Source organism: Bufo bufo, chromosome 5, assembly GCF_905171765.1.
Source record: "Bufo bufo chromosome 5, aBufBuf1.1, whole genome shotgun sequence".
In the NCBI taxonomy this organism is placed as follows: domain Eukaryota; kingdom Metazoa; phylum Chordata; class Amphibia; order Anura; family Bufonidae; genus Bufo; species Bufo bufo.
The window spans coordinates 494,213,597-494,229,822 of record NC_053393.1 but is presented as its reverse complement, the minus strand read 5'-3'; the positions used below and the strand labels follow the sequence as shown (position 1 = coordinate 494,229,822).

At 44.2% G+C, this 16,226-nt stretch overlaps 1 protein-coding gene across 2 annotated transcripts in view; it reads left to right on the top strand.

Moving 5' to 3' along the window:
- ITGB1 (integrin subunit beta 1) overlaps positions 1 to 12,366 on the top strand; it is a 40,867-nt gene extending 28,501 nt beyond the window's left edge. For both annotated transcript variants that reach the window (XM_040434270.1, XM_040434271.1), the window contains one exon: positions 10,712 to 12,366. Coding sequence is in view for 1 of the 2 variants with exons in the window: in XM_040434271.1 (XP_040290205.1) it covers positions 10,712 to 10,777 (66 nt within the window). In the remaining variant the exon portion in view is untranslated. The remainder of the gene's footprint in view (positions 1 to 10,711) is intronic.
- Positions 12,367 to 16,226: the final 3,860 nt, after the last annotated feature.

Below are 16,226 nucleotides of genomic sequence, written 5' to 3'. Positions count from 1 at the left end.
CTGCATCCTGTAATCTCCTGCTCTGCACAAAGTGTGAAAATGCCTTTGGGAAAACTTCCAGAATTGCCTGGCGGGGTGAGGGGCTGCATCTGGAGCGCTTCTCTGGTAATCCAGTCTTGAATAATTTAATGGGGGTTCTTTTATCTGGTCAAACCTCCTTTTAATTTACAGCTACCCCGATGTGAGGGGATGGTGGGTGGGGTGGTCCCACTGCTGGGTCCCGATTGTCTGTCATCCCTGTGTGAGAATGTCAGTGAATGCACAGTAATGTTGCAGGGGCTTTCATCGGAGGGATATCTGCTATTTACAGTGGCTCTCCGCTATATGTAAGAGCAGAACCTTTCCTCACTTCAGACGATGCGTTTCCAATACAAATCTTGGTTCCATCTGTTTTATATTGATGTCTCTTTGGAAACCACCTCTGTCCTCTATGGGAGGCTTCTTCATATTACTCATGCATTTCCTTTACTGAAGTTACATGACTTCACTGCTTGAACTTTTGGCTCAGTTGCTTAATTCCCCTCCTGCCCATTGAGGGTAGTGGTTAGTTTATCCATGAGATCATCATTATAACTTACTGCTCCCCTGGTTAGTTTCTGCAGTGCCTTGAAATAGTTGACATTTTGAGTGACTCTCCGTAAACCTTTTTAAACCCTGTAGTGTTCCCGTACCTTTGTGTCAGATTGCACACACTGCTCTAAGGGTGCGGCAGGGGCACCTATGGCGTTGCTCATGCTGTTGTCATGTGTTTTTTAAAAGACCTTTTTCAGAATTGTCTGGATTCATTTACAGTCCAGCAGGTTTCTTTAAGTGTTAGTGGGACGTGTCCCTCAATAAAAAAAAAAAAAATCAACTTGAGAGTAGTTTCACGCAAAACGTGAAGAACACCACTGCAATACGTGGATCCAGCAGGAAGAAGTGCAAGTCCTTTTATATCCCCCTATTCCTATTGAACCCACTCCTGCCTTTGGCTGGAAAAAAATGCATCTGATGTTTTGGTGAACTCTTAATGGCTATGTATTTTTTTTTTTTTTTAATCCTTTTGGGCTAAAAATATTTTTTTCAATTGGTCTTTATTACAAATATTGAGCTGTTCTGTCACAAAAAGGTTAACAGTTTTTCTAGCTGCGTGAATTGTACTTTTTACTTTCACTTTGTGTCTTCATCTAATAAATTTTTTATCTCTAAATTACTTTAGCTGCATTTACATGAGCCAATAATCGTCCAGATTATCCTGTGAATGGACGTTCCCGACAATCTGCCCATGTAAATGTGCCACCGATCACCCGATGAGTGAGCAAAACACTAGTTCAGTGGGCATCCTGTCTTTCATGCAGACACCACCGATCATCATATCTGGGGGGCAGATCATGCTGTAGTTTACAGAACCGTATTTCAGCGGGTCAGGCTATAATCACTAAATAGCGAGCTAAACCCTTTTAATCAAGAACAAATTAACAGGTTGTGGGTAGCTTATTTCATTTGGTTTAAAACTTAACATTTAATTATGTCAATAATAAAAAGATAGGCCCTTAAATATAGACACTAAAGAAGAGAATATATCTGTAACCACTGGTTACACTAGTCTCCTGAAAAAATAGACGGAGACGGGAAGGAACCATAAACAGGGATAGCGTAAGAAATAGATAGGGTGAAGGGTACGTGAGTACCAAGGCAGAGGGACACACTGCTGGGACTATACCCTAGATGTCCCTAGTCTGTCTAAGTCACACCACTATCTAATGCAAAATACCTGCATTCGCCCTCCCTAAAGATGGACTGCCCAGCTTGGCCCGATAGACAGAATAGATGGTCCTTTGATGAAATGAATTGCTCTATCGGGTATGGGCACAAAAGTTGGCAAAATGGACGTAGTGATTGGATTCCAGGTCGGATGGCAATGCCGTTGTAAGGGATCGCAGAACCTGGTCAATGTCAACCACAAATAGATGGTAATAATCAGAATAGATACAGTGTCCCGACGCGTTTCCTCAGTGATGTCTGATTCATCAGGGGACAAAATTATATACAAGAGGCTCCTTGATATAAGGGTACCTCTTCCAACCAAAGCACGTGACACAGGATGGTATCTAGTTCCAGATATTGAGTCCTGTGTAGACCCAGACTATATATCAACCACCATCCGGTTATATGTCACAAACCGGATAGTGAGTCAAGAGCAATCCTGTGTCACTTAATCACAGCGGTCTATCAAGATACATAGACTGCTGTGACTTAAATCCAAATATAGTGAATACACCACATATAAGATTACAAATAAATCACAATGAGTCAAGGTGTCAATTTCGTTTGCAGTGTAACAGATCCATGCTAGTTGTAACCCCCAGCATAAGTTAAAGATCCGTACAGTGCTAAATACGAGCCATACTGAATCACTATGATGAATAAGTATGTCAGCGTGGTACACTTATCTGTCCAGTTCTAAATGACAACCGTTCCCAGATATCGCTAGGTGGAAGGTGCTCCTTGGCGTCCCGCGTGTAGCAGTGGCAATGGAGCCGCGTTCGCGGGTTGTTTAAAAAGGCCAGGTAGCCCCGCCCCTACTCTACGCCCCCTCAGCGTCATGCCGTGCCGTCATCCTGTGATATCTCAGCTGTTCGGCTTGAGTTCACATGACCGTACCTCTTCCTATGATGCGGTGTATAGAGGCGTGTACTGTCGCCAGGCAACCATCCGGCTAACCAGCTTCATTAATGAAGCCGAGATCCAAACAAAGCAGGTAACCCAGCAACCGGCCGTCTGACTAGTAACTGATCCTACGGCGAACACTCTCTCTTGCGCATGTGTGAGGCGGGTGTGTTATGGTGCAAAGATCGGGTCAAAGGGCAAGTTTGGCCCAACTTTTGCTACCACCTAAGTACAATATAGTGTCCACCTGTGTGCCTAGTTTGCAGTTCACATAGTGGAGTCTTGAAGTTTCTAAGGTAGTTCCTCAAAATTAATAGCGTTGCCAGCAGTGGCTGTCGCACCCCTTCAAAGGAAAAGGGGCTCATCCTCCGTAAATAACCAAACCAAGTTAAAAATAAAGGAAGCTTATTTTATCCTACAGTTCATATTTGTTGTTAATGTTATGTGGGTACAGGAGGTGGAAGATATGGTCGGATAGTATGCCCAGTTGTCAGGGAGAGACACTATGGATCTATATAACAACTGAACGACAGTTGTTCGTTTAGACCCGTAGGCACAACTGTTTTAAGATGGAAGATCCACCATGTCTCTCTCTGTAAAATCCTCCGATCCCAATCTCCCCCCCTGGGTTGTCTTACAACGGTCTCAATTCCCATGAATTTCAAAAATGACACATCACCTCCATGCATCATGTTGACATGTTTTGCCAGGGACGTATCTCTGTCATTCCTCACATCACCAAGATGTTCACCCACTCTTCGTCGCAATTCACGGGTGGTCTTCCCTATATATTCAAGGCCGCATCTACAGTTCGCTCTGTAGATTACTCCTTGAGTGCGACAATTAATAAAATGTTTAATTAGGTAGGTTTTACCAGTGACGTTAGCACGGAATGACCGTCCCTGTGTAACGTATCGACATGCCACACAGCCACTACAGTGAAAGCAACCGATCGGGCGCTGAAGCCATGTCCCTTTAAGATCACGTGCCTCACTGTAGTGGCTGTGCACTAGGCGGTCCCTGAGGCTCAGGCCTCTACGATATGTGACCTGTACCCGCTCAGGAAGCACCTTTTTGATGTCCGGGTCGATTAGGAGGACCTCCCAGTGATTCCTCAAAATCTGTTTGATTTCATTTGAGGCATCATCAAACGTGCCTATGAGGCGTATAAAGCCATCCCCAGTTTTTTTCGGTTTCGGATGAAGGAGATCCTCTCGCTTACTTTCACATGCTCTCTTGAAGGCAAGTTTAAGCACTTTATCAGGGTAACCCCTCTCCCGAAAACGACTTCTCAAGTCATTTGCCTGTTCTTTAAAGGCTTCCCAGGTGGAACAGTTCCTCCTAATGCGCAGGTACTGTCCCACCGGTATTCCCTTCTTCAGGGGAAAGGGATGATGGCTACTCCAGTGTAGGAGTGAGTTGGTGGAGGTGGGTTTCCTAAAAGTGCTTGTTTGTAGTGCGTCTTTCTTGTCTCTTGAGATCAATATATCAAGAAAGGGTAGGGTGTCCTTTTCAAAGACTGAAGTAAATCTCATGTTGATGTCATTCACGTTTAGATTTTTAACGAAATCACAGAAATCTCGCTCTCCCCCTTTCCAGACAACAAAGGACCTTACCGCTTTCAAGGACCTTACCAAGGTTTACAAGGAACAAATATCCTCATGGTGGGAGATTCAATCATTAGAGAACTATTTGAAAAATAAGATCGTACCCAGAGGACTGAGGATTACCCTAACTCCAGCAATCAGATGTAGGTCTACCTCTCTGATGAGCAAGTGGGAGGACGAGGCTACAAAAAGCTCTCTCAGATTTATGCATATATTGCTGGAAGAAGAAAAGGTTAACCTGGTTAAATTGGAAGGTAAACTAAAAGATCAAATTGAACTCACACAGAAATTTGGGGGAGAGACTGAGTTTGCTAACAAGGAACTTCAATTGAAGAATACTGTTGACAAATTTCAGTTTCACCTCAAGGAGCGGAAACACCGCCAATTTAACCGGGACCTCCAAGATTTTAGGGACAACCGGGTGTACTCCATGCTAGATCGCAATATATCACAAACGAAGCGTCCTGAGGTGGACATCACATCTAGTGACACTGAGGCCTCTGAAAACGAAAGGGAGGGGAATCAGACATCTGGAGGGAGAGGTAGGGGCTATAGGAAAGTACAAAATTTTAGAGGTAGAGGGGAGAGGAATAATCAGAGAGGTAGGCAAGATCAAGGTGGGTCTGATTTTTTAGATACACCATACCCCCTGCGCAATCGAGGGACTCAAAAATCACCACCCCAGACCAACAGGCCGTTAGGCAACAAAACCAGATAATTAACCTCTCTGATCAGTTACTTCAGGGTTCAGAAATGAACATACTCTGTAAAGGCCTTTCATTTGTTCCTACCCCTAATTTTAACCTCTTCAATTGGGTTAGAGATATCCATCTCTTTGCTCGTAAACTTAGATGGCGGAAACACTTTGCGCTCATCGCAAGGCGGGAGAGCAAAGAGATGGGTATCTCACCTGATATACTTCAAGATGTCCGCCTCTTGTTCAGTTTGAGCGATAGTACCCCCCACGAGGGTAAGGGTCCCTTCACTGGGCTCAAAAATAAGAGCATAAAGATGCCTCCCCTGGGGGATCCAACATGCATAGACGTGTTCGTTAACCAAGTTTGTCGAGATCTATCTAATCTTACCTCTTTGCAGGGGGGCTTTAATTGTAGCATCAGTGAATACAAAGCATTGCTAGATCTTGAGAAGAAGAAAAATCTCACCATCAAACCCTCAGATAAGGGGGGCAATATTGTCTTGATGGACACGGATGACTACAGAAAGATGTGTAAGACCCTTCTTGATGACAAAGAGACATATGAGAGACTTGGGGGTGATCCTACAGCCGTCTATCAGAAAGATCTAATTGATATATTGCGACAGGCAAAGACTGATAATTTGATATCTGGGGATGAACTTGATTTTCTTTATAAGAAACACCCCATGGTAGCCACATTCTACAGCTTGCCTAAAGTTCATAAGGGGGGTACCCCGGTTAAAGGGCGCCCAATTGTGTCAGGCGTCAATAGCCTGACCCAAAATTTAGGAATCTATTTGGATCACATCCTGGCGCCTTTTGTGAAAGCACTGCCCTCATACCTGAGGGACACGAGTGACCTCCTTGGTCGACTAGAGGGAATCAGTCTAGAGGCGGATACATCACTAGCCTCAATTGACGTTGAGGCCCTCTATTCCTCAATACCCCATGATCTAGGTATGAGGGCAGTGCAATCATTTCTCCTCACTAGGGGACAACAGTTCTATCCACACAATGGCTTTGTCCTGCGACTGTTAAACTTTGTCCTGACGAGGAATTATTTTCTGTTTGACGGGGTCCTCTACCACCAGCTCAGGGGCACTGCGATGGGGAGTTCATGTGCCCCGTCGTATGCAAATTTGTTCCTGGGCTGGTGGGAGAGGACATTGGTCTTTGGTGACACTCCCATCATACACACCCCATGCATCGTTACTTGGGCAAGGTTTATTGATGATGTCTTTGTTGTCTGGAAAGGGGGAGAGCGAGATTTCTGTGATTTCGTTAAAAATCTAAACGTGAATGACATCAACATGAGATTTACTTCAGTCTTTGAAAAGGACACCCTACCCTTTCTTGATATATTGATCTCAAGAGACAAGAAAGACGCACTACAAACAAGCACTTTTAGGAAACCCACCTCCACCAACTCACTCCTACACTGGAGTAGCCATCATCCCTTTCCCCTGAAGAAGGGAATACCGGTGGGACAGTACCTGCGCATTAGGAGGAACTGTTCCACCTGGGAAGCCTTTAAAGAACAGGCAAATGACTTGAGAAGTCGTTTTCGGGAGAGGGGTTACCCTGATAAAGTGCTTAAACTTGCCTTCAAGAGAGCATGTGAAAGTAAGCGAGAGGATCTCCTTCATCCGAAACCGAAAAAAACTGGGGATGGCTTTATACGCCTCATAGGCACGTTTGATGATGCCTCAAATGAAATCAAACAGATTTTGAGGAATCACTGGGAGGTCCTCCTAATCGACCCGGACATCAAATAGGTGCTTCCTGAGCGGGTACAGGTCACATATCGTAGAGGCCTGAGCCTCAGGGACCGCCTAGTGCACAGCCACTACAGTGAGGCACGTGATCTTAAAGGGACATGGCTTCAGCGCCCGATCGGTTGCTTTCACTGTAGTGGCTGTGTGGCATGTCGATACGTTACACAGGGACGGTCATTCCGTGCTAACGTCACTGGTAAAACCTACCTAATTAAACATTTTATTAATTGTCGCACTCAAGGAGTAATCTACAGAGCGAACTGTAGATGCGGCCTTGAATATATAGGGAAGACCACCCGTGAATTGCGACGAAGAGTGGGTGAACATCTTGGTGATGTGAGGAATGACAGAGATACGTCCCTGGCAAAACATGTCAACATGATGCATGGAGGTGATGTGTCATTTTTGAAATTCATGGGAATTGAGACCGTTGTAAGACAACCCAGGGGGGGAGATTGGGATCGGAGGATTTTACAGAGAGAGACATGGTGGATCTTCCATCTTAAAACAGTTGTGCCTACGGGTCTAAACGAACAACTGTCGTTCAGTTGTTATATAGATCCATAGTGTCTCTCCCTGACAACTGGGCATACTATCCGACCATATCTTCCACCTCCTGTACCCACATAACATTAACAACAAATATGAACTGTAGGATAAAATAAGCTTCCTTTATTTTTAACTTGGTTTGGTTATTTACGGAGGATGAGCCCCTTTTCCTTTGAAGGGGTGCGACAGCCACTGCTGGCAACGCTATTAATTTTGAGGAACTACCTTAGAAACTTCAAGACTCCACTATGTGAACTGCAAACTAGGCACACAGGTGGACACTATATTGTACTTAGGTGGTAGCAAAAGTTGGGCCAAACTTGCCCTTTGACCCGATCTTTGCACCATAACACACCCGCCTCACACATGCGCAAGAGAGAGTGTTCGCCGTAGGATCAGTTACTAGTCAGACGGCCGGTTGCTGGGTTACCTGCTTTGTTTGGATCTCGGCTTCATTAATGAAGCTGGTTAGCCGGATGGTTGCCTGGCGACAGTACACGCCTCTATACACCGCATCATAGGAAGAGGTACGGTCATGTGAACTCAAGCCGAACAGCTGAGATATCACAGGATGACGGCACGGCATGACGCTGAGGGGGCGTAGAGTAGGGGCGGGGCTACCTGGCCTTTTTAAACAACCCGCGAACGCGGCTCCATTGCCACTGCTACACGCGGGACGCCAAGGAGCACCTTCCACCTAGCGATATCTGGGAACGGTTGTCATTTAGAACTGGACAGATAAGTGTACCACGCTGACATACTTATTCATCATAGTGATTCAGTATGGCTCGTATTTAGCACTGTACGGATCTTTAACTTATGCTGGGGGTTACAACTAGCATGGATCTGTTACACTGCAAACGAAATTGACACCTTGACTCATTGTGATTTATTTGTAATCTTATATGTGGTGTATTCACTATATTTGGATTTAAGTCACAGCAGTCTATGTATCTTGATAGACCGCTGTGATTAAGTGACACAGGATTGCTCTTGACTCACTATCCGGTTTGTGACATATAACCGGATGGTGGTTGATATATAGTCTGGGTCTACACAGGACTCAATATCTGGAACTAGATACCATCCTGTGTCACGTGCTTTGGTTGGAAGAGGTACCCTTATATCAAGGAGCCTCTTGTATATAATTTTGTCCCCTGATGAATCAGACATCACTGAGGAAACGCGTCGGGACACTGTATCTATTCTGATTATTACCATCTATTTGTGGTTGACATTGACCAGGTTCTGCGATCCCTTACAACGGCATTGCCATCCGACCTGGAATCCAATCACTACGTCCATTTTGCCAACTTTTGTGCCCATACCCGATAGAGCAATTCATTTCATCAAAGGACCATCTATTCTGTCTATCGGGCCAAGCTGGGCAGTCCATCTTTAGGGAGGGCGAATGCAGGTATTTTGCATTAGATAGTGGTGTGACTTAGACAGACTAGGGACATCTAGGGTATAGTCCCAGCAGTGTGTCCCTCTGCCTTGGTACTCACGTACCCTTCACCCTATCTATTTCTTACGCTATCCCTGTTTATGGTTCCTTCCCGTCTCCGTCTATTTTTTCAGGAGACTAGTGTAACCAGTGGTTACAGATATATTCTCTTCTTTAGTGTCTATATTTAAGGGCCTATCTTTTTATTATTGACATAATTAAATGTTAAGTTTTAAACCAAATGAAATAAGCTACCCACAACCTGTTAATTTGTTGCAGATCATGCTGTGTAGACTAGGTTTGCAACGGGTATCGAAGCATCGATACCCAATCGATACTTTCAGACCCAGATCGATACCGGGTCTTACAATTTAACGATACTAGGCTGTCCAGCCTAGTATCTGTTAGAAAACATGGCACGTACCGCTCTCAGCGCGCGCCAAGTTCTCTTCACTAGCACAGTGGAAAAGGAGGGAGTTCCTCCCTCCCCACTGTGACGCGGCTGTCGCTGCCACCATTGGGGAGATGGCAGTGCGGAGGAGGAGGGGAGGAGCTGTGGCCACTGCGCCACCAACTATGCCATTGCTTGTCCCCATAAAGACTCATTGTTTGCCAGCAGCAGAGCATATTTATACAGCACGATCTGCTGTTTTGATCATTCATCATGTTACTCGGCGGCACCTTTACACCGCCATATAATCGCTGACAAGCGATCATATGAATGCTTGTTAGCGATTATCTGGTGGATTCTCAGCCTGTATAAAGGTCCCTATAAAGATCGTAAACAATTATTTAAGCAACATTCCTATCAGTAAGATAAGAATTAAGCCATAATGAGTGTTTATAAGGGCAGAGATAAAGAGCCGTCAGCATGTGCAAATTCAAATCCTGCTACTAGAGAAACTTAAGACTGTACAAGACAGGGCTTCAAAATTTTTAATAAAGACCAACTCAAAAAAATGATTTTTAGATTAAGTACAATGCAATAAAAAAAAAAATTCCCCAAAGGTGTACAGTCTTTAAACAGTTCACGACTGTACTCATCCAAAGCAGATGGAAATCGCATTTGCACTAACTAGTGCAAATTGGTTTGGACATGGGTTTGGTGTAAATGGGAAAACTGGAGGCTGTCAGGACATGCTGGGAATTGTAGTTTTCCAACAGCTGGAGAGTTGCATGTGGAAACCACTAAGGCCTCATGCACGCGACCATATATTCCAGGGCTGGCCAACCTGTGGCTCTCCAGCTGTTGTAAAACTACAATTCCCACCATGCCATGCTGTAGACTGACAGCTGTAGGCTATCTGGGCATGCTGGGAGTTGTAGTTTTGCAACAGCTGGAGAGCCGCAGGTTGGCCAGCCCTGATATATTCGATCCGCTTTTTATTTTTTATTTTTTCCAGATAGGATGTGGACCCATTCATTTCAATAGGGCCACCGAAGATGCGGACAGCACACCATGTGCTGTCCTCATTCCTCATTCGTATGTCTGTTCTGTGGCCCCGCGAAAAAAAGATAGAACATGTCCTATTCTTGTTTGTTTTGCAGACAAGGATAGGATATTTCTATTGGTTAAAAAGAAAATGGGAGCATGCACATGGCCGGTTCCATGTTTGGGGATCTGCCATTTGCGGACCGCAAAACACTTACAGCCATGTGCGTGAGGTCTTAGGCAGCAGAAATGTTCCCCTTTAATTTTCAATAGTTGACAATTTATATCCTAATCATTCCCTATTACTTCACCAAGGCCTTGAACCATCAGACCTGTGATACATGGTTCCACTTTTACCCATGGACTCTGTTGTGCTAACAGTTGTGGCATCTGTGTGTCCGTGAGTGCACTGTGTGCTCCTGTCCATGTGTGTGTTCAGCAGGAATGCTTTGATATCTCTGCACAATTTCCTTTCTGCTGTGATTTATTCTACATTTTCCCCCACTAGGTTTTTGTACTAATGGTGCTTTTCTCTTCCTCTTTGACTTTTTTTAGGGTGAAAATCCCATCTACAAGAGTGCGGTGACAACGGTGGTGAATCCGAAATATGAGGGAAAATGAACAGTTATTTTGTGTACATTTGACTACACTGTATGCAAAGCAGCGTTTTTGATTTTCATACCCCCCACCCGCTGGGATCAGATGGGCAGTACTGCAATGATTTACCTAAAGCATAACAGTGTTTGATGTTCAGATTTTCACTTGTACAGTTTATGTAAAAATAATTTTTCTTTTTCTTAGTTTTTTTGCAAAACCGGTTTGCAAGATAAAAGCAATCAGTGCCATTGGACTGTAAAAGCCACTTTGAATGCGCAACCTTTGCCATTGAAGGTCACGTTGTGCCTTTGACCTTTTGTGTAAGCGGATGTCTATAGGGATGGAGGGTAAATCACTGAAGGCTTTTCCAATCAAAGTGTTATGATTCTAGCTCTGCTTCCCAGGGAACGGTGGGGCTGGAATTTACGGATGTGATGCATACCTCAGATGTCGGCGGGCTTGGCAGGTGCAGAAAGGTAGACTGGGTTTGTAATGTGTCTTATGAGTGTATATCGGTGAAAGTGAGAAGAAAATCAAGATGCTGTATATATTTGAAAAGCAGATGGCATGGTCCTGGAGCATCCTCAGTAAATTCCAGCTCTGCACCAATTGCTGCCTAACTTTATCTAGCCCAAAAAAAAAAATCGCAGTGCATTATTTGTTTAAAGGCCTTAAATCTTGTCAAAAGCGTGCGTATGGTTGTTTTTCTCCTTAAAGGGGTTTCCAGGCATACAAAAAAAGATGCTTTTTATTTCCTCGAAATGGAGCCTCTCCTGTCGATAGTCTGTGTCCGGTTTTACAGCGCATCCTATGCCAATCAATAGGTCTGAGCTGAAATAACCGAGTCTGTGGACAGATCTGGTGCTGTTTCTGTAAAAGAAAAATTAAAGGCAGAACTTTTTCAAAACTGTGGGAAACCCTTTAAAAGGGGTCTTCTGGGATAAGTGTATTGATGGCGTATCCTTAATATCTGATCGATGGGTGGCTGTTCACCCCTGTCAATCAACTGGTTGAAGTTGGACCACAGCCTCTTCAGTGCTTACCTCAGTCCGTCATATAGGAGTGGTGTTGCAGGGTATTGCAGCTTTGGCCTATTCATTTGAATGGGACAAAACCGGAGTCCCCTGCACCACCACTACTGTGTACAGATTTGCAGGTAGACTGACCTAGATAAACACTGAGGAGGCTGATGATCTCACATAAGTGCCACGGCCCCTTCAAACAGCTGAATGACTTGGGTGCCGAAAGTCAGATGCCACCGGCTTGATATCCATGGCTCATCCTATGCTGGTCCCAGAGAACCTTCTAATTTTATTCTGAATCTGGTGCTTCCTCATCTTCCTGTTAATGTCCATCATCAGGAGTTCTGAATCTGTAATGCTTGGTTGTGGACATTGTGACCATTTCATGATATGCAGCCTTTTGTTACATTGTTTTTGTTTAGTTGTGCCATACAGATTCATTGTATATTACCCCTCGGACCATTTTGCTTTGCCTCCGTTTCATGTTTGTCACATTTCTTGTTTTTAAGTGCCTTTTTATTTTAGCAGTCGTTCACTTTTTACAGTACTGTTAACGGAACTTATTTATTAAATAAAATGACCTAAAACGGGGCTTGTCCAGTGATTCTTTCCTATGTACGTTAATGGTTGTAGACCTGTGGGTCTGAGCAATCCACCACTTCCGTCCCCTGCAGGCTTCATTCAGTGTTGCTACTTCTCATTTTCCAGTTTCAGTAAATTTGTATGGGCGAATGCTGTAAGCTCAGGTTGTCTAGGCCTGTCCCAGCTCTATCACAGGGGCTCAGGCCGGATGATAGATGTGGTGCAGGAATAGACACTTTGGGGGAATTTAACATTGTAGGTGTATTTGAGATTAGTTGTCAGACTGGAGTTGCTTTGCACCAGATTTATGAAAATGGTGATTAGTAGTAATTTATCTCAAGTCCAATGTGATTCTGTCCTATGGATATGATCTTTATATATTTTTTTTATTATAGCCAGAACTCTTGAGAGAGACCCAGGCTAATAACATGAACGAATGGCTTCCCCTATCGCAGCGCTCCCGGGAAAAGCTACCTCTGATGCCGTGGTCACAATTGACCACTGCATCTGAGAAGTTAAATGTCTGCAATCTGTTATTAGTCCTGAGTGTCCGCTGTGTGAAACAGGCACCCGGAGGCTATGGTGCTGGCTCCGCTCCGGAGCGGGCACCATCTTTAAAGAGATGACATGTGCCGTACATATACGGCGTATGTCATCAAGGCTTTTAAAGCTAGTGTAAGGTTGGTGCTGGCAGAGTAATTATTAGAAACAGACTACTAAGGCCGCGTTCACATCTGCATGGAGGAAAAGACGGCCAGAGTTCACGATAGCCGGATACCACCGCGCACCGCCAGATTGCCATTCACTATAATGGGATCCGGCTGCTTCCCGCCATATATGCCAGCTTTAAGCCAGACAAAAAATGTTGCGTGTAGTATTTTTTTATTTTATTTTTTGTCCCGCATTTATGCCCAATACAGTGACTGACTGGATCAGTGTTGGGATTCACAACACAGATGTGAACCCAACCTAAACCACCAGTAAGTATGTCTGGTAACTGCCAGATAAAAAGATCTGCCGAACAAAATAAGAGGGAGAGTTGGCTTCATTGTCCAAAGCAGTCTAGCTTCAGCCCAAAGATACATCTATATGGACAAATATTCTGCATCGCAAAAGGTGAAATCTGGAGAAAGATTTGTCATGCTGCTGACTTGAAATTCGCACTGCAGGTTAGTGGAAATCTGCTGCAACTATAGTACACTAGATGGAAAAACCCACAGCATACTGTATCTGTCACGTGTGAACGCACCCTTAAAGCTATTTTGAGTGGCAAAAGGATGCTTAGTGTTTTAGTGAGTATTACAAGATCCATGAAGCTCCTACAGATGGCTGATATATGTTTGACATTACTTGGCAGGTGTGCCAGTGCCCTTTGTGGTAACTTGCATCAGTCAGTGGTCAATATAACGCCGCCCTGCATTTATCACCTATTAGGGCCCTTTTCAGACAAGTGTGTCATGTGCGGAAATCATGCTCTGTGTGGGAGCGTGACTTCCCGTTATGGACATGCTGGTTTTACAGGAGCACATGGCATCATAATGATTTATAATGCTGTGTGTCTCTGCATGACCTATATCTACTGAATTAGGCCTCATGTACACGACAGTTGTAATTTGCGTCCGCTAAATAAAAGGGATGCAGCATCTGTTTTTTTGGGAGGATCCGATTTTTTTTTTTTTTTTTCTTCTCACACATCCCTTGTAATAAATGCCTATCCTTGTCCGCAAATGTGAAAAAACATACACTATTTTTTTTGCTGAAGGGAAACACGGACAACTGACGCGGAACACAAACGGATGAACTATCAGCATTTTTTGCTGACCCATTGAAATGAATGGGTCCCCATCCTATCCGCAAAAAAACAGAACGGAGGCTGAGAAAAAAACTGTCGTGTGCATGAGGCCTTATACTGACAGCGTTATGTCAGTATGATTCTCCAAAAGTAAGGTCATGCAGAGACACACAGCATTATAAATCATAATGCTGTGTGCTCCTGTAAGACCAGCATGATTTCCGCACAGGACACGCTTGTCCAGGGCTGTGGAGGCGGTAGATAAATGCTCCGACTCAAACTCCTCCGTTTTTGGTACTTCCGACTCCTCTGTATTCATTAAGCGAATGTATTTTATACATTCCTTGAAGGAAAGAAAGGCAACATACATGTCATTACCACAGAACTACTGGCTAGGAAGCTGCTGCCTTCTCCTTTGTGTGCTGATCTTCTGCTGAAGATAGGGCCGTGGGGGGATCCAGGAAGGGGCATTTATTGTAAAACATGATTTTCCTAGGAGAATCCCATAGTCATGTTTAAAGTTTAAGCTAACAATCGGAGTTTACAAGTTTTTATAGCCTTAGCTGAATGACAGCAGTTTTTCATGGTTTACAGCTTCAGTCTTGAACTATTGGCCCTCCATTCCCTTCACTTATACAAGTGTCTCTAGTCCTGCAAAAAACATATTTACCTAATCAGTGAGAGGCTAGGTTAACCATGGGCGTTGCGTTCCCTGTAAAAGCAGAACACAACACAATGGAAAGTATAAGTATTGCCGCTCCTTAACTGTGCGTTGCGTGCCATATAGTGAAGCATATGAAAAGCATGCTTCACTTAACGTGTTCATTTTGCGGTAACGTGATGCACTGCATGCATTGGCCTTTATTCTTACAGGAGAGAAGTACCATATTTTTCGCCCTATAAGACGCACCCCCCCCCCCCCCTTCAAAAGTGGGGGGAAAATAGCAGTGCGTCTTATGGGGCGAATGCTGCGACCGTCCGGTGAATAGGCTGAAAGGGAGGAGGGGCCGGCATCTGTTTCTGTAATGGCAGCGGGGCCCAGTGCAGTCACTGTATTCTACTACACCGGGCCCCGCTTATCGTATACTACAGTGATCATATCTAACTTGTGGGTATTGTTATTGCGGGCGCTTGTAGAGTAGCTCACTTCGTCGCGCGCCTGCTCTGCCTACTTTAATAATTGAATGAGGTGGCGCAGGCGCCTGACGTGCTACGCTACGAGCGCCCGCCTGGCCTCCTGACTGCCAAGAAGTTAGTAGGAAGTAGTACAGCGCCAGATTTAAGATGATTGGAATACTTTAACAATACCCACAAGTTAGATATGATTGCCGTATACTACAGTGAGCGGGGCCCAGTGTAGTAGAATACAGTGACTGCACCGGGCCCTGCTGCCATTACAGAAACCGATGCCGGCCCCCATTCACTACACAGGGACACTGTTATGGGGGATCTGTGGATGACACATAAGATAAGATGCTATATATGTGCCATCCACAGATGCCCCCCATAACGGTGCCATCCACAGACTACCATTAGTTCAAAACCCACACCTTTTGGTTAAAAATATTTTTTTTCTTATTTTCCTCCTCAAAAACCTAGGTGTGTCTTATAGGGCGTAAAATACAGTAATCAATGACTTTTTGTGAATTGGGACATTTTAAACTTGCTTTTTTTAATTTTTTTTATTCCAATTTAAATTTAGTAGGAGTCGGAGTCGGTTCATTTTTTGCCGACTCCAGGTACCCAAAATTGACTCGGACTCCCCAGCCCTGCACTTGTCTGAATGAAATGGCCCTTAGGATGTATGGATGCTACACTGAGTTGCTCTGGCAGCACTTCCTTCCTTTTTTTTTTTTTTTGTGTGTGTTTTTGTTCCACCCCTTTTTTTTTTCACATCTTAAACAGGTGCATTTATCTTCTATAGAGAGACACTTAAGGGGTTAAAAAAAAGTGTGTGTGTGTGTATATATATATATATATATATATATATATATATATATATACACATACCTAGAGCATGCTGCAAAATGCTTTGTAGTGCATATCATAGCACACAAAGTAAAATTGTTTGCCTTCT